General features: G+C 40.6%; 5 protein-coding genes and 1 long non-coding RNA gene across 6 annotated transcripts; 4 read left to right on the top strand and 2 right to left on the bottom strand.

Moving 5' to 3' along the window:
* Window positions 1–133: 133 nt before the first annotated feature.
* LOC141838950 (serine/threonine-protein kinase Nek5-like) lies at window positions 134–7,421 on the top strand. Its single transcript, XM_074726583.1, has 15 exons — window positions 134–368; window positions 463–706; window positions 781–847; window positions 933–998; window positions 1,078–1,124; window positions 1,217–1,262; window positions 1,348–1,428; window positions 1,506–1,548; window positions 1,634–1,683; window positions 2,341–2,422; window positions 2,501–2,550; window positions 3,610–3,683; window positions 3,789–3,840; window positions 3,955–5,637; window positions 5,711–7,421. Exons 2-15 carry the CDS (start codon window positions 609–611, stop codon window positions 7,220–7,222), a joined length of 3,951 nt encoding a protein of 1,316 aa, XP_074582684.1. The 5' UTR covers window positions 134–368; window positions 463–608; the 3' UTR covers window positions 7,223–7,421.
* A 253-nt stretch (window positions 7,422–7,674) lies between these two features.
* Window positions 7,675–8,295, top strand: LOC141837577 (NDR1/HIN1-like protein 1). The gene has a single exon (XM_074724959.1). It carries the CDS (start codon window positions 7,675–7,677, stop codon window positions 8,293–8,295), a length of 621 nt encoding a protein of 206 aa, XP_074581060.1.
* A 1,988-nt stretch (window positions 8,296–10,283) lies between these two features.
* LOC141841954 (aspartic proteinase nepenthesin-1-like) lies at window positions 10,284–11,855 on the bottom strand. The gene has a single exon (XM_074730159.1). The coding sequence runs from the start codon at window positions 11,853–11,855 to the stop codon at window positions 10,413–10,415; it is 1,443 nt and encodes a 480-aa protein (XP_074586260.1). The 3' UTR covers window positions 10,284–10,412.
* Window positions 11,856–14,931: 3,076 nt separating this feature from the next.
* LOC141840096 (uncharacterized) lies at window positions 14,932–15,546 on the top strand. Its single transcript, XM_074727990.1, has one exon. It carries the CDS (start codon window positions 14,932–14,934, stop codon window positions 15,544–15,546), a length of 615 nt encoding a protein of 204 aa, XP_074584091.1.
* A 1,546-nt stretch (window positions 15,547–17,092) lies between these two features.
* On the bottom strand, window positions 17,093–19,186 carry LOC141839445 (ubiquitin-conjugating enzyme E2 variant 1C-like). The gene is made up of 4 exons (XM_074727190.1): window positions 19,068–19,186; window positions 18,620–18,759; window positions 17,537–17,662; window positions 17,093–17,437 (listed from the first exon to the last, which is right to left on the bottom strand). Exons 1-4 carry the CDS (start codon window positions 19,099–19,101, stop codon window positions 17,294–17,296), a joined length of 444 nt encoding a protein of 147 aa, XP_074583291.1. The 5' UTR covers window positions 19,102–19,186; the 3' UTR covers window positions 17,093–17,293.
* Window positions 19,187–19,470: 284 nt separating this feature from the next.
* LOC141840097 (uncharacterized) lies at window positions 19,471–22,555 on the top strand. The gene is made up of 2 exons (XR_012602726.1): window positions 19,471–19,543; window positions 22,415–22,555. It is a non-coding gene; the product is annotated as an uncharacterized LOC141840097 (long non-coding RNA).

Below are 22,555 nucleotides of genomic sequence, written 5' to 3'. Positions count from 1 at the left end.
CACAATCTCCATTTTAAATTGTTGCCATTTCTATTCAAATCGATGCAGTGCCAGTGAGAAGCGATAGAGTCCGACGACTATTTAATAAAGAGGGCAAAAAGGGGAAAAAAAAAGGAGCCCGCATCAACTCACCGGCCGTCGCCATCCTCCGACTCCCGCGACAGTGGAAGGCGATAGATAGACTGCATTCCATCTCCCCATCGAGAAGCTCACAGGGGGAGCCGCGATCGAGTCCTTCGCTGCTTTCGGAACTCACCCCGCACATGGCAAGCGTACGGAGAGATTCATCAGTCTGAGGAACGGGAGATCTGGAGGTCGATGGCGAGGACGAGAATTCCCCTTTTGACGATCCAGATCGATTTCTCCAGGTGAGTTCGTCGCCGTGGGATTGATTGATTACTCTGGGTTTTTCGTTCTCTAGATCTCAGTGCAGTTAAATGTTTTTTTCCTTCCTTTTTTCAGTTCTCGATTCGATGTGGCGGGAAGAATTTGAGGAGATCTGATTATGTGATCTATGAATCGGAGCACTTCGAGCTTGAGCTGGGATTAGATTTGTGTAGTTGATTTCGGAGTAAGTTTCGCCATCGTCCCATTTGGGGGTTGGATCCATGGAGTCGAGAATGGATAAGTATGAGATAATGGAACAGATTGGCCGCGGAGCCTTCGGGGCTGCGATTCTTGTGAATCATAGGCAAGAAAAACAGAAGTACGTTCAGCTAGCTTTCCTGCTCTATTGGTTCGTTTGGAGTCCTATGGTCAATTTCAAACTTTTATTTTCAGATATGTTTTAAAGAAAATTCGACTAGCGAGACAGACTGAACGTTGCCGGCGATCTGCTCACCAGGAGGTCTGTGGAGTTGATGCTTCATTACTTTCTTTTATTTTTTATAGGCGTCGATCTTTCTTGTAATTCTCGAGTGTAACATATGCAGATGGCTCTTATAGCACGTATCCAGCATCCTTACATAGTTGAGTTCAAGGAAGCCTGGGTAGAGAAGGTCTCGAACTCTAAAATAGAACACTCCATGCATAGGTTGTCTTTTGATTCGTTTGTCTAATCAATGAGTGCGAATATAGGGCTGCTATGTTTGTATTGTCACTGGATACTGTGAGGGAGGAGACATGTAAGCCTTCAACTGTTACTCTTTTTTTTTTCCGAAGTACGTTTGATGTAAATTTGTTGGTTCGCTTGACTTAAATCTGTGTAATGTAAAAGGGCTGAGCTGATGAAACGATCAAATGGAACATATTTTCCAGAGGAGGTAAAGTAAATTCATCTAGATCTTTCTCTATCTGCCTAAAAATTTCTTGGAAAGGTGAAAATCTGATAAGTTATCTTCCTACCAGAAATTGCTGAAGTGGTTTGTCCAACTCCTATTAGCCGTTGAATACTTGCATTCAAACTTTGTTTTGCATCGAGACCTCAAGGTTGGTGACATTTGGCACTCAGTTGTTTATATTCTTATCTGATTCTTTTCATTATGTTTCTCACATCTCTGTGGCAGTGCTCAAATACATTTCTCACTAAAGATCAAGATGTTCGCCTTGGTTAGCAGCTTGAGCATGCTTAGACTTTTTTATAAGAATTGTTTTATTTGCACTTAAACTTTTCCTTGTCTTCTTTCCTGTGCAGGAGATTTTGGGCTAGCTAAAACTCTAAAAGCTGATGATTTGGCTTCTTCTGTAAGTGCTTAATTCCTTGAATGTCCTTTACTTCAATAAATTGTCAGCTCTTTAAATGTGACATGGGTACATTGTTAAACTAATTTACAGAATTAGTATGCCAAAGCTAATTTATCTTTGAATGTAAGGACCAAATAGCAAAGTATAGTCAATTTCAGAATTACCGGTCCTTTCTTTTCTTCTCTTATTCCATGTTCCAAGCTACTCAGGTTTTGGCAAGAGGTGGAGTTGCTTAGTGATGTCATTAAAATTGGCATAATAACACTAATATTTTTTCTTCAAACAAATTTGTCACAATGACATTGTTTCGGGAGTATGAAATGCTTGAGCTTGGTTCTAAAGCCAATGTCACATGCGCGTTTTAATGTTTTCGAAACTTAAGCACTCCCTTATATTGGCGAAGAGCTAGTAAATTCATTTTCCCAGATTGTATCTGCGTTTGGCAGAATATATACATGATATGTAACAAGTGTACTTCCGTTATTGATTTTGATGCTTCTTGATGTGATACCAATCGTGGGTGAAGTCTGTTTTGTCATATGATAATCTCTGCTATATGAATCTTGAGCGGATACGTTTTCTCCCAACTAACACAATCGTTTTTGTTATATGATGCTTGCAAATTTTGATGGAACTCATAAGCGGTATTTTTCATAGGTTGTTGGAACTCCCAATTATATGTGCCCAGAGCTCCTTGCAGACATTCCTTATGGATTTAAGTCGGATATCTGGTCCTTGGGTATGGCTGCTTCATGTTTCAACTCCAAATGTTTTCTGGTCGAGTATGCACATGACTAATTTGGAAATTGTTGATCAGGTTGCTGTGTATATGAGATGGCTGCTCATCGACCTGCATTTAAAGCTTTTGTAAGTCTGACTTATAGAAGTTAATTGGAATTTATATGTCCAGGACTGCAGGTAGCTAGCAATTTGCATTTATCTGTGCATTCGAATGCATGACTCATAAACTTTGTTGCAAATAGTAATAACATATTGTGGGATTGCAAGATCTGAAGTTTTTTTCTTAATTCAAAATCTTCAAAACAATTTTGTACAATGGCTTTTAACCATCTCATTACTTCTATAAAATTATGTTAATCGGAATGTGTTCAAAATTCCTGAAAAGTGGCAAAATGCAGTTCTTTTTGTTTGATGCGCCTCTGTAAGGTTTGTGTTGCAATCTGATAATTTTAGGTATAGATGGTTGGAAGAGTAGACTAACATACCAATAAAAAGTTGATATGGTTAAAGGATAGCAGAGATTTGTATCTTTTTTGGATTATTCTAGTTACAAGATAGAATTCTCTTTATATATAGGTTTACAAAAGATTTATTAAAGACAAAAAGAAAAAGAAAAAGGGGAGACTTGATCTATTCTAATGTATGGAGAAAAATAGGAAACTTGATCTAATCTTGTCTGCTTTGTGTTTCCTGATCCATTCTTTTTTGATTTGTTCTTTCACAGCCATCCAGACATTCTCAAGTACACTTTTGTTTTTTACTGGTTCTCCTTGGCCATAACATTGTACTCTAATACACTTTGTGTTATTAGAACTACTAGAAGTTAAAGCATTGGGATCTTAAGCACAGTTTGCAGCCTAGCAATAGTACAGATTGTCCAAGTATAAAAGTATATATCTAAATTAGTATTACCTGGTTTTTTTTACCTTTTGCGATTTTGTCTTTCTGATATGCATTCTTCCCGATAGGAAGATGCTTAAGACATTATTTTTTTTTCGAAAAGGAAGTTGTTTCTTGATGTGTTCATTATCGTAAGTATAGGAATAAATACTTCCCTTTTGTGTTATTTGTACCATACGAGTCTAGAGTGACTGGCTTTCTTCAACTAAATTATAGTAAAAGCTACAAGTATCTTTCAAGTTTCAAACCTTATGTGGCTGATGTATCTGATTTTTTTTTGTTCAGGATATGGCTGGTTTGATAAGCAAGATTAATCGGTCATCTATAGGTCCAGTTCCTGCTTGTTATTCTTCTTCGCTGTAAGTGCCTGTTTTGCATACATCTTTTGTGGTTATGTTCTTCATTAGTAACTCTGTTGTTTACTGAGAGTTAACCGCCATCAGAAGCTCGTGTTTTTTATGCAGGAAAGCTATTATCAAAAGCATGTTGAGGAAGAATCCAGAAAATCGGCCAACAGTAAGCCCTGAAGTGTCTCCATTTCACAGCCTATTATCAGTGTGATGTGCTTGATGATTTCCACCTATATTTATTTCCTGTCACCATTAAAAATGCTATAATTCAATGATTCAGGCATCTGAAATTCTACAACACCCTTATTTACAACCATATGTCAACCAATACCGTCCATGTCCTGTTCCTCCATCTGTAGGCCGGCCGCGGGAGAAGCCCATGTCCACATCGCATAGCACTCAGAATATGTCTGAAAGCCAAAGCAGTAGTTTTTCCAGCAGTGACAAAGACAGTTTGCACTCGGGGGATACCAATAGTCCAGGTCAAAAGGTTACCTGCCATCAAAACGAAGTTGGAAGGGACAATGGTTCAACTGATGAAATAGGTTCTAACAAGTTCACTCCCCTTGATTCATTACATAGGAATGATGTCCCCAAAGCAATACTAGAGAGGAAAGATTCGTCAAAGTTAATACATGTTGATCACCAGCCCAAAGTTGTGGCTAAGCAGTCAAAACCTGTGAATAGCATACTGACAGTGCTAAAAGAGGAAGGGAAAGTTACAGAACATAGATCCCCTATGAAAGCAACACGTGTTAAAGTTAGAGCTTCAGATCACAAAACTAACCCAGAACCAATACCTAACTTATCCTTGCCTCTTAGCAGCAGTTCAACTTCACAGTGCAATTCAGAATGCCAAGCTGATTTGACTACCAAAATCATTGGTGATCCTGCACAAGACAGTTTGCACTCGGGGGATACCAATAGTCCAGGTCAAAAGGTTACCTGCCATCAAAACGAAGTTGGAGGGGACAATGGTTCAACTGATGAAATAGGTTGTAACAAGTTCACTCCCCTTGATTCATTACATGGGAATGATGTCCCCAAAGCAATACTAGAGAGGAAAGATTCGTCAAAGTTAATACATGTTGATCACCAGCCCAAAGTTGTGGCTAAGCAGTCAAAACCTGTGAATAGCATACTGACAGTGCTAAAAGAGGAAGGGAAAGTTACAGAACATAGATCCCCTATGAAAGCAACACGTGTTAAAGTTAGAGCTTCAGATCACAAAACTAACCCAGAACCAATACCTAACTTATCCTTGCCTCTTAGCAGCAGTTCAACTTCACAGTGCAATTCAGAATGCCAAGCTGATTTGCCTACCAAAATCATTGGTGATCCTGCACAAGACAGTTTGCACTCGGGGGATACCAATAGTCCAGGTCAAAAGGTTACCTGCCATCAAAACGAAGTTGGAGGGGACAATGGTTCAACTGATGAAATAGGTTGTAACAAGTTCACTCCCCTTGATTCATTACATGGGAATGATGTCCCCAAAGCAATACTAGCGAGGAAAGATTCGTCAAAGTTAATACATGTTGATCACCAGCCCAAAGTTGTGGCTAAGCAGTCAAAACCTGGGGATAGCATCCTGACAGTGCTAAAAGAGGAAGGGAAAGTTAGAGAACATAGATCCCCTATGAGAGCAACACGTGTTAAAGTTAGTGCTTCAGATCACAAGACTAACCCAGAACCAATACCTAACTTATTCTTGCCTGTTAGCAGCAGTTCAACTTCACAGTGCAATTCAGAAGGCCAAGCTGATTTGCCTACCAAAATCATTGGTGATCCTGCACAAGATCCATCCAACCGTAAAACTGACGTAGATGGACCAAACAGGGAATCCGAACCTGTTAGTGGCCATCCAACTTCAAAATCTAATGTGGGCCAACCTGATGAACCAGCCAAAAGTAATGGTGATTCAGAAAAAGGAGCCCAGAATTCACACAAGTTTAAGCAGCAGGTAAGATAACAAATATCTGTCTTTAATTTATTTTATACATTTACAGACTATCCCACATTGTTAAATGTTGCAGCTCCCTAAACTTAAATCTACTCCAAAGATCAAGGCCCAAATTGATGGTGTTTCACCACCAGACCCTGCCAAACAAATTTCAGAAGATAAAACTCCTTCCAAGACAAGGCAAAGGACTCCACCTTCCAGTGTGGCAAAAAAGCATATCCTTCATTCCAAGAAACTTGATGTTGTTGACAATCATTGTTCAGTTGAAACTAGTGGGATCAAAAGTGCTCCTACAAAAGTAAATCAGGGCACTGATATTTGTCCAAAGGAGGATAGACGTTTCCCTAAGCAACTTGACAGCCAAAACGAGGATGATTGTCTAGTTTCTTCAAGTGCAATTGCGATCAATTTGGGTGAATCAAGTTCTCCACCCGTTGCAAGCCAAGAATCTCGAGTAGAAGTCGACAAGGTGCAGAATGAATTGTTTCCATCATGTGCTTCACCTGTTCCTAGTCTGCACTCTCTCGATACAATATTCGAGGACCAGAAGAGATATTCCCAGGGTAAAACACCAGATTTTGCTGTGGATATGTTTCTGCCTGAAATTTCTGAATCAGATAGGCCAGCCTCGTCATTATCTTCATGTACAAATGTGAGACTTGATTATTCATCAGCCGAGAGTCCTGGGCATGATTGCAAACCTACTTTAAATTTCGAAGTCAGTGCAGAGGACATGCAGAACAGCACTTCAAGCAATGACATAATGAGTTCAAGTTCATTACTGGAGCAAACCTTCTCCATCTCTGAACAAGATGTTGTCTACAAAGATGATGTTTCGTTAATGAAACCGGAGCAAAATCAAACTGTCGTGCGAATTGGTGTCGACGAGTTTACAGTTAGAGAGCTCCTTTCTACGATGACAGATATCGTGCCATTTGTTTCAGCAGCCCCTAAGAGCTGTCCTGTGGAAATTACTCGATCAGCCCCTGCCCCTATTAATCAGACACTGGAAAAACCAACCGCACCTCACCTGACCCCAGTTTTTGATGAAGTCATTCATGTCATTAGACACAGCAGCTTTCGAGTTGGTGGCGATCAACCTATCTTAGACAACAAGGAGAAGAATGTACAGAACATTGACATGGGAAAGCTACTTAGCGTTGTCCAAGATGAGGTTGATACGAGGAGCATCACAACTGGCATGAACCCTTCTGGATTTGTCGAAACTATGACTCTTAAAGCAAATGCTTCAGAGAGCCGCAGTAAGGAGAGGCCGATTAGCTCACAAACAGCAAAATCAAGTTGTACAGAGGACCAACCTGCTTCATCGGAACACTGCCATGCGCCAAAGGAAGAGGAAGCTCCAGCCAAGGAAACGCTGGACGTGAACTCCTTCAGACAGAGAGCAGAAGCTCTCGAAGGATTATTAGAGCTATCCGCGGATCTTCTGCAGTACAATAGACTGGAAGACCTTGCTGTAGTGTTAAAGCCATTTGGGAAGGACAAGGTTTCCCCTCGGGAAACTGCAATTTGGTTAGCCAAGAGCTTCAAGGGGATGATGAGTGAGGATGCCAACCGCACATGATGATGAAGATTTCTAACAAGACGCTTCTCCTTGGGTTTGTTTTACCGTCTCTGTTAGTTATACCAAACATATCACTCTCCCTCGTAAACCCCATTGTTTTTACAATATATTATAATTTTAGTCTGCATTCTTTGTTAGAATCGTGTACACATACTGTACTGTGATATGTCAAAGCCAACATGAGAACTCTACCTTTTCATTTTGCATTTAACTTTCATATCTAATAAACATACTGTATATTTTTAATTTTATAATGATCTATTAGGGGAAAAAATTGATAAACTTTGACAATCATTAGAATTGTATCATATTATACGATAATACAAGATTCTGAGATCAAGGTTAGTTAATATTTCGTTTGTGGTTTATTGATAAATATATAATTTAAATCACTCTCCCTAGTTTATAGTTCCCCATCCGTTGCGTCTTCGAATCAGTATCAGTATTCTATCATGGCGGAGGACTGCGGCAACCACGAGGAGGACAAACGGCGGCATCTCTACCACCGCCTCTTCGTCGGCTTCCTCGTTCTCGTCATCGCCGTCCTTCTCACCGTCCTCATCATCTGGCTCGCTCTCCGCCCCACCAAGCCTGCATTCCGCCTCGAGGATGCCTCCCTCCTCGAGCTCAACCTCACCCTCACCCCCTCCAGCAACTCCCCGATCCTCTCCGCCGTCTTCCAGATCACTCTCTCCTCCCGCAACCCCAACGACCGCGTCGGCGTGTATTACGACCGCCTCGACGCCTTCCTCCTCTACGACGCCCAGCGCGTCTCCGCCGCCACTTCCCTCCCAGCCGGCTACCAGGGCCACGGCGACGTCACTGTCTGGTCGACGTACCTTTCCGGCGGAGGCACCCTTCTCGCCCCCTACATGGCCGACTCCCTCGCCCAGGACGAGCGCGCTGGATTTATTCTCTTCCACCTCCGCGTCGACGGCCGCCTCCGGTGGAAGGTAGGCTCATGGATGTCCTCCCGCTACCCCCTCCGTGTCAGCTGCCCGGCCTTGTTCGCCGTCGACGGCGATTCCGGATTCCGCTTCCAGCGGAGCCCGGAATGCAGCGTCGACATCTAACGGAGGACTCTCTGTTTTCCATTTTATTTTATTTTTTTGTTTGCGTGATCAAAACGGAGAATGTTAAATGAGAAAATAAATTGTAATTGTTGCTTTAACAGTAATTACAAAAGGTTTATGATTTTTTTATTCATATAAATAGGGTAATTAAGTATTAATGTGTGAGATATTGCTTGTTAAATGATATTTTAATAATTATTTAAGAGTTGGGTAGGTTGTGATGAGAAGTGGCTTTGAAGAAACGCTACAAATCCGGTGCATGGCCTTAAAAAGGTTGTTCCATTTTGCCATATTAATACATTATTTTTCGGGACGAATATTTTAGGAATCTTTTTAGATTGCATAAATAATGTTAAAAATTATTTGAATTAACTGTTAAAACAACTCCCAAAGCATAAAACTATACTCATCCTCCTCGAAGAACTAAAATTGTCTCGTTATAAATGCACCGTGTCATTAATATTTTTATTTTTATTTTTTTTTTATGTAGTTCCCGAGTAAAGTTAGAATATAATTTACACACAAAATTGACTTGTAAGATGTTTAAAAATTGATCTCTAAAATATTTATTTTATTTAAAATTTTAATTTCTCTTATTATTCTTTTAAGTATTTTACTAATGGATTACACTCTTAGAGATAATATTAATATTTTTTTTAAGATCGAGAAAAAGTGACATTAGTATAATTTTCTATTGAGTCTTTCTTAGATATTGTAATTAAAGTATTGCTATTGATTTATTTATCGAAATATCAATGAAGGATAAGAAACACCTCAAAAAATTAAATCCACCAGAGCCTAGTTTAACTTGTTAGTCTGTGTCTATGTTGAATGGTGCTTGCCACTGTTGGAAATGTGAATGGAAATATGAAAATGGAAGGATGGAGAAGACTCTCATATGAAGGAGTTTAGTCCCACATTGGTAGTTGAGGGGCTACTTGGTTGATTTATATTGTATCACAAGCATTAATGTTGTGAACAAATGCAAGGGGAGAGGCTCTCTCTTATGCGTGGGCGCGCAGGGGGTGCAAATCCAGGGCCCGGATTGCACTGCCCGCAAGGTAATTTGTGTGCGAGCGCGACCTGCGCGCGTCGAATGTCGGACCGGTCAGGGCAAAATATGCCCAAGCAGATCAACCAACATTTTGCCAGAAACGATCCGGTTTTGTCATTGTATCCTGGGAAATAGACGTCCGTCGTGAGGGACGAATCTGTTTTAAGGAAACTGCGTTGAATGCAGGCCTCGACCATTCGGCTCGGCCATTCGGCATTCGGCACTCGACCATTCGGCTCGGCCATTTGGCATTCGGCACTCGGCTATTCGGCGGTTCGGGCATTCGGCACTCGGCCATTCGACGATTGGCCATTCGGTTCGGCCATTCGACATTTGGCATTCGGCACTCGGTCATTCGGGATTCGACATTCGGCACTCGGTCATTCGGCACTCGGCCATTCGGCACTCAGCATTCGGCTCGGCACTCGACGGCCACTCGGCTCGGCTGTATCAGAAGTAAAGCTTCTAACAGCCACAACTTGATAGAAACTAGGTCATGCTAAGCCTGATCCAAAACATATTAGTTAATAACAAATATGAGTTTATTTATCGAAATATCAATGAAGGATAAGAAATACTTCTAAAATTGTATTGTGATTCATTGTAATTTTTTAATTTATTTTTTTTATAAATGATCATAAAATTAATTATGTAAACTGTAAAACTGTTGTGATGATAAATTTTATTTTTTTTTATAAAAGAAAAAATAGAGAGAAAAAAAAAAACCCCGAACTAAAGTCGCTAATACCTCTCTCCGCCACTGGTCCCGAGCTTCGGCATAGTCGTCTCTCCGGATGCACAGACAACAACTCTGGCGTTGTTGCAACATGCCACAAGAAAAGTTGCAATCATTGACACGCCTCCCGAGTTAGAATATCAATGGCGTGCCAAAAGACAGGCATCTTTCCCAAAGTTAACTCATTTATTACAGAAGAAAGTTTTCTACTGTCCAGAACAATTTTCTTACCAGCTTTCATTTATCATTCGATTGAATTGTTGGAGGTTGATCGAACAGGCAATTCAACACAAGGATTTTCACGGTTAATTAAATCGGGGATGAATTTTAATTGCTCAGGCAGGACTGCCGCCGGAATCCCAACCGCCCTCGCTCCAAGTCGTACACCATCAGGTAGTTCTGCTGCTGGAAATTGCCCAGTATCACCGCCGGCCCGCTGCCGGCGTTCGAGGTGCCGACGTCGTTGCCGTCGGATATGATGGTGAGGCACACCCCCGCGGCGGCGGCGGAGGCGTCGTCGTCGTTCACGAATGCGAAGTAGTTCTCCAGCGGCAGTCGCATCTCGGCCCCGCCCTTGAAGCGGAAGGTTAGCTCTGGCAGCTCCACGTCAGTCGCGTGCGGCGGAAGAGCGAAGCACGGACGCAGGCCCGTCTGGTCTTCCAAGGCGTTCGATCGGTTGTACCGTCCCGCTACGCGGTCGACGAATGCGGCCAGCACTGGATCGAACACGTTGGAGGCCATGTAGGTGAAGGTGGTGCCGGAATCTACGATGACGCCGCCTTCGCCGGTGGGGCTTGGGACGAGGGCGGAGTAGGGGATTTTGGCCTTCTTGCCTCCGACGGCGATCTCGCGCAGCCCGACGTAGTAGTAGACGGAGAATGGAGAGCCTTCGACGGCACCAGCGGCCGAATTGTTGAGGAAGGGCGTAGAGCTCAGGCCGTTGGAGGAGTCCTCTTTAGGTGGGTCGAGCACGATGGAGCCACTCTCGGAGGCGTCATCGTCGTAGCGGCGGGAGATGAGGCAGTAGGAGAAGCGCTTCAGGCCAATCTGGGAGGGGAGGGAAGGGGCGCCGCGTCCGAATCCGGCAATGCCTCCGGAAGGTTGCCGTTCGGAGAAAATAGAACATCCGACGGTGAAATTGGGGAAAGTACGATCGGAGAAGCCCATCGTCTCCAGCATGACGAGGCCGGCGGTGGAGCCGGAACCATAGATTAGGGAGTAAGGGGGGCACGCAGAGACAGGACAATCGGAGGTAGCGTTGTTGCAGGAGGGGCAACGGGAACGGAGAAAGTCGGCGGAGTGGATCCAGAGGCAGCGGGGATTTCGGCATCCGACGAGAGCAACGGAGGAGGAGGACCGAGGGAGGAAAACGATGATGGTGTTGCCGGAGGGGGAGGAGCAGCTGCGGCACTGGTATGAGGCGGTGCAGGGCACCCAGGTGATGTGGCTGCCAGTGTCGAGGAGGAGCTGGAGCTCCTGCGGCGGCGTGCCGAAGGTGAGGCCGAAGGAGTAGCCGCCGTAGGAATGAGGGAACAGGGGAGAGGTAGATGGGGTAGGGGAGGAGTGACGGCGAGGGTTCCTGAGGAGGGAGGCGCGGAGGTAAGAGGCTGAGGCGAGTGCGGCCAGGCGGTGGCGGGGGTCGGGATGGGGCGGGAGTGGTGTTCGGCGGAGTGGGAGAGAGATGGGATAGGAGGCTGCGGAGAGGAAATGGAGGAGGAAGTGTAGAAGAAAAGGAAGAAGAAGAAGAAGAGGTGGAGGAGACGGCGGCATTGTGAGGGCAGCGGCGCGACTGGAGGAAGAAGAAGATGCTTGGCGTCGGAAGGGGTAATAAAAAAAGGAACCAGGAGCCAGGAGGGGAAATGAGGGAGTGGGTGGGGCCACGGCGGCGGAAGAAGCCAACGGTCCTTGTCCTTTTGGGCTTGGGTTGGGTTGGATTTGGTTGGGTTGGATTGGATTAAATTAATTTGGGTTGAGTTTCTTTTGGATTTGGTTGCTCACACCGCGCTGTCGATTTCGAAACAATCTTTCTTTACCCGGCATTTTACTAACCGCGTCGACAAGTTTGGATATTATCCATTTCCGGTACTCAAATTTACGATACCCAAATCACGTACCGTTTTCTGAGTATATCCCTTCTCCTCTCTCTCTCCTCTTGAATCGTTCTCCGTCCATTGAAATATTTAGATTTGACAATATTGATATGCTAAGTAACTTCTAAGTTTACATTATTTTTTATTTGAAATTTTTTAACCTATCAGTTAGTTTTCGGACAAAATTAACTAGTGAATCTAGAAAACTCTGAATCATTTCAAACCAACTCAATATATTTTTGAACCCTCTTTAATATATCAATGCCTTTAAATTGAATTAAATTGATAGCAATGAATGCTTTTTAATAAAATTTATCACAAAGTTATTATAAGCTTTCAAAAATATAAAATTTTTAAAATATTTTTAATTTTTTTAATAGTGTAGGTACATCAATCAATTTTATCCAAAACTAACTGATAGATATAGATAACTCCGAATAACTTCAAATTAAAATTATTATACTCTTGAAAACTTCTTTAATATATCCATGTCCTTCAATCTAAATTTGACTGCATAAATTGAAAGTAGTAATTTTTTAAACTTGTAAAAGCTTAATAAAATTTATCATAAACTCATTATAAAATCTAAGACAATGATATCCACTAATTAACATCACTAATAGTTTCTTATGACTCCTTTGCTTCCAAAAATGTTAATTTTTTTAATTTTCAAATGGTGTAGACCTATCGATCAGTTTTGTCATATATTTAGAAAATTTTAAATCACTTCAAACAAAAAATAATATACTTCTAGAAGTCTCTTTAATATATTTATGCACTTAGATCTAAATTTGACTATGTAAATTGATAGTGGTGAATTTTTAAACTTATAAAGACTTAATAAAATTTATCACAAACTGATATTCATTAATCAATACTAGCAATAAATTCCTAGAACTCTTATTCTTTTAAAAATATCAATTTTTTAATTTTTTATAATGTAATTAATTAGTTAATTTTATTCAAAATTGATTGATAGATATAGAGAATTACGAATCACTTTAAGGAAAAATCAATATACTATTATGGGTTTTTTTAATGCATCAATGCCCTTATATATGAATTAAACTAGCAAATTAAAAATAGCGTATGTTTCAATTGAGAAAAACTTTGAGAAAAGAGATACGAGCGGTATAAATGAAAAAACGGTACTTGATTTGGATATTATAAAATTTGAGTATGTCAAATGGATAATATCCAAATTTATTCACACGGTTCAATAAGATGCCTCTTCAGTAAGTTCGTTAATCATAAATCTGTGTTTATTCACAAATTTATTTAAACATTTAATAAAAAATTATCGATGAATATATTAGGTCAAGTAATTATTAGACATTTTTAAATTTTGACAAAAAATTATATTTTATAGCGGAAATGATTATATATATATATATATATTGGAGAGTGAATTAGCGGTCCTTCCGCGATATAAACGAATCCAACGGTCCGAGGAGCACGGCACTCCTCTTCGTCCTGCCCATTTTTGCCTACACTAGAGGGTTGACAGAGTGGTGGCGGTCCCCTCTCGTTGCGGCTTGAAATCGAAAATTGATTTAATTTTTGACATTTTATTTAATTTCAATTTGGAACTCTCGTAATTCAATGAAATCAAATTGAATCTAAATAAACAGAGTAGTTTATATAAATTTGAGTTGGAGAAAAAGAATAAAAAGGAATTTTTTTGAATATATAGTTTAATTATATTAGATAGTATTATTTCGATATGTAAATTAAAATTATTTGGTATTAGAGTAGACCAAATCATTACACGTGAAGGTGCGCTTCACCCGTGATCACGTCAATAGTTCCTCCATAGTTCACGTATATAACTTACAAAATTGTACGAAAAATATAAATATTTAAAAACCAAATAAATATCTAATATAATTAAATAAAAAGTATTTATATTTTAATTAACTTTTTTTTTACTAAAATGAAGGTGTATATTTTAACTATATTATAAATAAATAAAGACATATATTACTATTATATATAGACTCATTTACATTTTTTAAAATAAAAATATCATCTACAATAATATATATATATAAACTTAGTATTTTGTCAAAAACATGTATCTTCTTGCCAAGTCTCATTCATATTTCATTACTTTTTTTTAAACAAAACTATTTAATAATCCAAAAAAAGTTAGATTCATAATTAACTATATTTTTGTTGGCTCCTAAGTATATTTATATTTATTTTTAAGCACTTTAAAATAATTAAATATTTTATTTAAAAAATGATTTTTTTCTAACCATTCCTCTTTTGATTTTCCCTCCTTTATTTATTGCATATTTAACTCAGGAGGTGAGCCCTATTAATGCCGGCTAAATAAATGCGTTTATTATTATTATTATCGTCTGAACAAAAGCCTTAGCTGGCGAATTAACTCGAATCGTACAGTGGATTATTTTTTTAAAAGAAAATGTATATTTTAGTCAAAGTCAAACGGTCACATGAGATGCAGTTTATTGCTCGAGATCAACCGTTGATCTCATGATCCACGGCGATCGAAACACATTACGGATAGACGCAATCCATGGGCTCCACGTGATCACCAGGTAGAAACTATATTTTTTAATTAACCCCTTTTAATTTGATTGATTTCTATTTCACATGCCCGCCCGCCTCCCTTCTCTTCTCCGATGCATTTAAATGCCTCCGCTCACATGCTCGATAGTCCATCCAGTAATCGTCAACTCTCGCTTAAAGCACCAGCGCCGCCTCCTCCTCCTCCTCCTCCGACGATCACAATGTCTTCCTCCCACAGCCAGAGAAAGATCCACCTCCGTCACCCTGTCGTGGTGGACGTCGGCTGCAACTGCCGCAGGTCAAGGCTGGCCTCTCTCTTATTCTCTTCCTCCTCCTCCTCCTCCTCTGCTTCCTACCCTTCTTCTTCCAAGACCAAGATGAAGTCAACGGAGCTCTCCACCACCACCACCACCACCACTACCACCGCCCGCTCCGCCTCCTCGTGGGACCCTTCCTTCTCGTCCTCCCACGAGGAGACCCCCTCGCCGCAGCTCCCGCCGCCGCATCCGGCGCAGCAGCAGCAGCAGAGGAGGAACCGGAGGAGGCGACCGAAGAGCAAGGAGGAGGGCCGGGCGGCGCGGGAGAGCGTGGCGGTGGTGAAGGAGACGTCGGAGCCGTACTACGAGTTCAAGGAGTCGATGGTGCAGATGATCGTGGAGAAGGAAATGTACGGGTGGGACGACCTCAACGACCTCCTCCACCGCTTCCTCTCCCTCAACTCCCCCCGCCACCACCACCTCATCCTCCGAGCCTTCGCCGACCTCTGGCGCGGGAGCGTCTTCTCTCCTCCCTCCCCACTCGCCGCCTCCCCGCCACCCCACTACCACTACTACTAATCAACCTCATCATATTATAACCCAACTCCCCTGCTTCAAAACTGAGCTCAGCTCTGCCTGTAGTCACTAAGATAACTAATTAGGCTAGCTCAAGTGTGATTAAGTAAGTAGATCCACCGTCTCAATTTGCTAGCTATGTAACAGCTTTTGTAATCGCAACGATGAAATCGATGAAATAGAACTGTGCCTGTTTCAGCTCTCGCTCTTGTCTCTGGCGTGTGGGATTTGTCATGTTATTTTTCTTTCAGGACTACGATCGACGACGCACTGGCGAACCATGCACAGTTTCTTCCTGCTAATGCCAACAGTCAACAGTGGTTGTTACTGCCACTGTTTTGAACTTGTTCAATGAGTACATTTTAGGGTGTCAGAAATCTGGAAGTAAACAGCATTGATACGCGGATGCAGGAGTGTTCATGGATTCAGAGATCTTATTACTACGGCCAGCATTGGTTGGACGTTAGCTTAATAGTAGTGGTCCTCTTACACAGAGACAAATTTAATTTTGTTTTCTCTCCACGCAAACTTATTAATGTAAAAAGACTAGGTAAAATATATGACTTATCTGAATGCATGATCTCATCTCAAAGATCTTGGTCACTTCATCTGTAGACTGTAGATCTGACAAGGCCACTGCCTGCCCAGGTGCGTTATTTCACCCTGTAACTATGTCTATACCTTGAGGCTTCAGTCTTTGGATCTTCATCGCCAAACCGGGTGAGTCGACTTGTTTTTTTTTTGGCACCTTCTCCTGTTTGGTATCATCACACACAACATTAATACACATATTGCGTGTTCTTCATTCAGATCAGCGAGGATCCACTCTTTACTTTCTGGACACTAAGTTACTGGAGCAATGAATGGCATACGATGCGTCAGTATCATTCCATTTAATGGCAATACTGCAACAGTTAATAGACACAGAAATGGCTGACTACGCAATGCTAGCACGCATAGGAACGATCATTGCTCCCAGACCAGGCATTGATTCATCCCAATTAATTAACCATGTCCAATCACGTAAACTTTTAATTTCATCCAAGGAATAAACCGGTTTAAATTATCACTATACATGTTTGCTATCAGCAGTATCATCATCTGAATGTATTGTAAAAGACACATGGCAAGAGTTATAGCATGGTGATCGTTTATGATTCAGAGGTCTGTTTATATCGGCCAAATTCAGCATTACAACAGCAGGTTAAATGGTCCCTGAATGATGGACAGGAACAAAACCCAAAGTCAGAATTCAATGTCAAGTTGATGCATTATTGCATAACTCCAACAGAGCGCAGAGAGTTAAAGACTTCTATTTGAATCATCACAGAGAGAAAAAATGAAGGCTCAAGGGAAGACCAAGGTTTTTGGAAAGCCTGAACAACACTAGATGATCCAAATTCAGGATTGAAGAAAGAATTACAAGATTCCAATGATCTATGCAGTTTGTAAGACACCTTTGGAATTATCATTGAGTATGACATATCTAGTGGCAAGACCAAGCCAATCTCAGAAGCTAAAGAAAAATACTAAGAGATTTAGTCAGTGATCCGGGTTGTTATTTGAAGTAAACGACAATGTTTGGATAGTATATTTCAGATAGACCAGAGCAACTACTCATTACAATGTCAAACTTGGATATTTAGTTTGTTCAGAGGACATATCAGAATTGGAGTAGCTGGAATACATCAAACTCGATTGCCTTGAGACATTTTTTATAATGGTTTTAGTGTTAGGGTCTCAGCTTGTATTACCAGAAGTAGGTGCCTTCGGGAGGTTGAATGAGCTTCCGGTTGTGCGGCGCAGTCATTTCCTTCTTCAGCTGGGTAAGGATATCCTCCATGGTGTACTCCCTTTGCCAGTTGGATAGCATGTCAAATTCCTTTGCTTCGACCTGGATAACATCGAAGGATCAAGATAGTAATGAAAGACAATTAACCGTGGAAGAAAGTAATGGTGACAGCAAGTTAAGCAAAAGGGATTGGAAGGCTACAACTCCGGTTTCATGGTTAACACAAGCCATGTTGATCTGAGAATGGAAGCGAACGCTAGGGGGCTTATCTGGATAGTCTTTATCGCAGAAGAGCTTCAACTGATAAATTCTGCCTTCATGAACAGACTGTGACAGGAAAAGAAAATGGGAAAAAGAACTGCATCAAACTGAGAAACTATAAGTGATGTAAAACAAACAAATTGTGTTCCTAAGTTACAAAACTATCCCATCTCAAGTATGTTGGCGCTAATATTCTGATTTAAAGATGACTATCTAAGCTTTATGCCGAGTAACAAACATTAGTGTCAATTAAGTCATTTTTAGGGCATTTTAAAACCTTAGGAACTAGATGGTGAAAGAATCAGTCATCTAAAGAATAGAGTAAAGCTGTCAGAGGGGACTAGCATAAGAGTTCCGATTATGTGAAATGTAAAATTAGTATGATCAAAGCCATTCATGAAAAAGAAAAAAAAAACACAGACTACAATCTACAGCTAACAAATGACAATCTTAAGGGACAATTGTACAAAACTAAACTATATATTTTGGATATACAATTTTATTTTAAAAGATATCTAAGTTTGTGCCAAACGATATGCTTAGTGGAAAGCTATATCATCAACTAAAATTTACATTTTGGAAGCCTCATGAAGAAGATCAATAATGGAGGCACCATTCACCCAAATGAAGGCAAAGATGCCAAGAAATTATAGAGATTAGCATGACAATTTTCTCCAAAGCTCACGAAGAGACAAAAAAACCAACTAGGCAAATGTCTAGGGCCTACCAATTCAATAGAGCTGACAGAATCAATTAGGATAGTCAATCAAATGAATAATGTCTTCGATGAAATATTGGTAGACACAAAGACGTAGCAAGGAAAAAACAAACAAACAAAAACTCCAATCCAATCTTCTCTGATCAGATTTTCCAAACACAGAGAAACTAAAGAGAAATATGAAAGAAAGAGTGCAAGATCTATATACCAAATGAGATAATTTTGCAGCACAAAATAAAGCAATGATAAGCTATGTTATGTTTGTTAAGTAGAAGAAACCAATTGCTATCAAGAGGAAGACATACATTAAGAGGACCAATTATTGTCCCAGTCCAAGAGCGCATGTAAATATCATCTCCATCATCCATCCCATAACTTACTGTGCCATCTCCAATACCTTTCTCTCCACGTTCAAGCTCTTCAAGTAATCTAAAACTTCGAGGTACTGCAAACCAGGTCAGAAAAGTTAACATGCACTTTTGAAAGGAAAAAAAAGTGTCTACAATCAAACTTAACATTTTAGTTTGGAAAAGAATGAAGTCGATTCATATACTTTGATATAACCTCCAACCCGAAAACAACTCCAGATTCAACTGCTATTGTCAACCCATTTAAAAATCATAACAGGCTACTGTTTTACGGCAATCAAATTATATAAATCCTCACAACCTTGCACACATCGCGGTGAATGATGATCCAGAGAATACACGATCAAAATACAAAAGAACAAATCAAAAACTACAGAGAACATACCGACGACGTCGAATATCCCGTTTCCGAGAGTCATTAGGAAACCCTATATGATTGAAGCGAGAGAAAGGAGCGAACAGTGGACGGGTAGCTAGCAACACCATCAGAGCGATGGAAGAGGGGAAAGGAAGGAATAAGAATGTAAAGTCACTTTTTTTTAAAAAAAATTTATTTTTATATATTTTTAAAGTAAATTGTCCAACTCAATTTGAGACGGTTCGATCTCAATTGGACGGCTCCTTCTCGCCCTTTGTGTTCCGCCTTTGGACCCACCGACTTCACGGTTCTTTACATCGAGTCGTCCATTGGCAATCAGACGGCGTACCTTACACCTTTCTCACTCCCGTAAGAATTACGCGAATCTCTCTCTCTCTCTTTATTCTCTCTCTCTCTCTCTCTCTCTCTCTCGCTTGATTGGTCGGCCCGATTGATTTCCGGCGACGATTGTGGTGGATCTGAAGGGTTCTGGCTTCCGCCAGGTACGTTTTGAAATCGTGTTTGGATTTTCTGTTTTCCCCTTTTAAGTCACGAAATTTGATTGAACTTGAAGCTTCCGCCTGATTCCTAGAGGCGATCGAGTGCTTTTCTTTCTTCGATCAAACCATCTCTGCCGCTTTTCCTTCGTCTTTTAGTATTAATTTCTGCAATTTTAGTTCCATTCGGATGTTGTCTGCTAGTATTGTTCGTGGTCATAATTCGACTCTTTGTTTGACTTTAATATGGGCTTCCCTTGTACTGTCATAACTGATATACCATTGCACGAGTTAGTGATCTTCCTCTTACTGCTGGAAAGTTTAGAATTCTACCTCTGCATTCACATTGTTCGATAATCAGATATTCAATTGATATTTTTTCTGCTGTGCGGCATTCTTACCAGATTCCTTTTTTCAAATCTTATAATTTCTCCAATTTGTATGCTTTACCTGTTGAAAGAACCTGTATCTATTTGGTTATTTCATTGGCGAAAAAATCTTGTGGGCGTTGAGACAAATCTCAATGGCCTCTGTAATGCACATGTGCTCGTATGTTCCTTTGCATGTGGCTTTTCCATCACTGTAGAAAGTATTGCAAATATCTACATCGATCGCAATTAGGAACAAGTTTGCCTGAGACCTCAAAAGAAATTGCACTTTAGCACAAATCTTTCACTTGCTAGATGATGCCCTTCCAACTAGCAGGCCAATATCTGTATGGCAAGGCAATTTGCCAGTCTTTAGTCGTGAAATATGCCATCGGAACAATGCTTCTCCAAGTAGAGTTCACTTTGGCAAGGAAACCCTATCGCCACTCGCTCAACATTTCTCTATTGTACTCCTTCACGCTTATGATACTAATCCCGTCTCCAATACTCCCCTGACATCACCAATAGTCTCCTTTTTGTTCTAACACTACCACCGTTTCTACTTCCACTTTCTATCTCTTTGATTCTTGTGCTTCAACATAGAGCAACTTAGGATGTCAAATCAATTTGATTTAGATAAACTTGATTCAAATAAACGAAAAAAGTTTTTTTTTTATTACCACAGTTTAGCATCAGTAACCTATCATTTCTCTATATTAAATGAACATAACTAGCATAGTTCATCTGACTATAACGTACTCTCGTTAATCCCAACTGTCTCATTTACTATTTGCATTTATGGGATTTCAATCCAAAGTAAACGTTCTCTTTAAATGCTTTCAACAACTCTATGGCTTGCTAGCTAGCTGAGAAATACTTGATCTAAACCGTTTGTGGGTTTAAATTATTTGGATTACATGTTCGTTTAACTTTCTACTCAGCATCTACTTTGTGTTAGAATATTTTAGATTTGCTAAATTTTGTTTGGAGCACCAAAAAAATTGGTTTTACTAGGAACTGTTTGATGGCCACTACGATGAGAGTTTTTCTTTTTCCACCATAGACATTTTAGATGGTGCTCATGACACTTATAATCTCTGATTACATTGAAAAAAATTAGAAGACTTTAAGTTGTAAAGTACCAGGTATATTAGCTTTGATTTGAAATCTTGGGCCAATCAGGTTCGCTGATGATATTCATTGTCTTCAGCAACAAAATAAGCTAGGGAGGGAGCAAAAACTAAGACACAAACAAGATATAGATAGAATCCGTGAGAGAGTTGCTAGAATTCTAGAGAGAAGTTTGGAGGACCTATTACAAAATGATTGAACTAACTAGGACTGGTAGAGCAGACATACTGTGTGCCTGCATGCACCTAAGGACAGCAGCATCAGCTCAGTTTCTCCTGTTGTTGTCATGTTGGAAGTCAAGCAGAAGTGTGCTTTGGCACTTGGGGCATTTGGGTTCCATCTCCGACAGCATCACATACATGAGGCACCGAGGACACCCGGCAAGCACCATTGATGTTGCCTCCGGGCTGTTGGACTTTTGTTCCTCCTCAGATGACACGCACGAGCTCGGCGGTGAAATCGATGGTGATGACGACGAGGAATCTTCATCCTCCTCCACCACCATCCTTGTCGATGGCCCACCTCTAGCCCTCATTTGCTTTGGAGATATGTTCAGCTTCAGCTCCGTCCTCGGGTTCTTTCTATCGTTGCGGCTCATCTTAATTTTATCCAGCCTCCTGGAGGAGAAGAACGAGATTAATTACCTTAGTTTACTCTACTGCACTGCACTCAGTTGAATTGCATGATTGCTGCAAGTGGAACGTAGAGGTTCCTATAAAAGAAGAGCGGCATGGTGGAGACAAGAGGAGAGCTTCCACCTTAAAGACCAAAGGTAGGCTCTATTGGCTGATGCAGTCCTCCAAAGTGTGTAGGCTAGCGATGCACCTCTTCATGTCATTATATAACAAGTTGATGACTTTACATCGACTCAACACACTGATTTTGTTTGTCTTTGTTGTTTCCCTCCGGCACGTCACAATTTCCTTCGTGCCCGTGAGTGAGTATTTGCATAACTGAGACAAAGAGAAAAGCTGGAGGCTTTAATGGAATTTAAAGATAGGGTAGAAGCAGCATAAATTGCGGCCTCTGTGAGTATTGATTGTTTCGGGATAAACAAATCATTTCCGGTCGGCAGCTAATAATGCATTTACAATAAATATGCCATGAAACAATGTTTTGTGCATATTGGCAGTAATAGGCGTGTAAATGAGTCCAACTCATTACTACCAAAACTGCAGTTTTATCTGCTTTCTTGTCTGAGCTTCATGTTGAAGGTCAAATTTGCTGAGGGTGAGTTTGATCTTTCGCACTATGTTTTCTCTGTGCTAGTTGAGCTGGATGAAAATGCAGTGTCATTAATAAAAGCATTTAAAGTTTTCTAATATTTTAATTTTTTGGGTTCACGTTTCGATTTTTAAGTGGTGTAATTTATTGACAGAGCGATCGCAGTAGACCACAGTGCGTAGCGTTGCCAGTAAAAGGGAATAAATGGGCACTGTTTATCTTAGTAAATGGCTCTTTAATGTAAGCTACTTTTGAATAAATGACCTTTATTTTCAATAAATGAATGTTTCTGATT

The sequence above is a fragment of the Curcuma longa genome, chromosome 11, assembly GCF_044706935.1.
Source record: "Curcuma longa cultivar G26 ecotype Majalengka, Jawa Barat chromosome 11, ITB_CL_G26_1.1, whole genome shotgun sequence".
Taxonomy (NCBI): Eukaryota; Viridiplantae; Streptophyta; class Magnoliopsida; order Zingiberales; family Zingiberaceae; genus Curcuma; species Curcuma longa.
Note: the sequence above shows the minus strand (reverse complement) of the source record. Positions and strands in the feature narration are given on the sequence as shown.

Excerpts from the sequence above, each read along its gene's own strand:
- LOC141838950 (XM_074726583.1), top strand. The coding sequence starts at position 609 with ATGGAGTCGAGAATGGATAAGTATGAGATAATGGAACAGATTGGCCGC. Across the intron at positions 2,551-3,609 it reads GACCTGCATTTAAAGCTTTT|GATATGGCTGGTTTGATAAG; the intron begins GTAAGTCTGACT and ends TTTTTTGTTCAG. Across the intron at positions 3,841-3,954 it reads ATCCAGAAAATCGGCCAACA|GCATCTGAAATTCTACAACA; the intron begins GTAAGCCCTGAA and ends TCAATGATTCAG.
- LOC141837577 (XM_074724959.1), top strand. The coding sequence starts at position 7,675 with ATGGCGGAGGACTGCGGCAACCACGAGGAGGACAAACGGCGGCATCTC.
- LOC141841954 (XM_074730159.1), bottom strand. The coding sequence starts at position 11,855 with ATGCCGCCGTCTCCTCCACCTCTTCTTCTTCTTCTTCCTTTTCTTCTA.
- LOC141840096 (XM_074727990.1), top strand. The coding sequence starts at position 14,932 with ATGTCTTCCTCCCACAGCCAGAGAAAGATCCACCTCCGTCACCCTGTC.
- LOC141839445 (XM_074727190.1), bottom strand. The coding sequence starts at position 19,101 with ATGACTCTCGGAAACGGGATATTCGACGTCGTCG. Across the intron at positions 18,760-19,067 it reads CGGGATATTCGACGTCGTCG|TACCTCGAAGTTTTAGATTA; the intron begins GTATGTTCTCTG and ends CCTGGTTTGCAG. Across the intron at positions 17,438-17,536 it reads TTAACCATGAAACCGGAGTT|GTCGAAGCAAAGGAATTTGA; the intron begins GTAGCCTTCCAA and ends GATGTTATCCAG.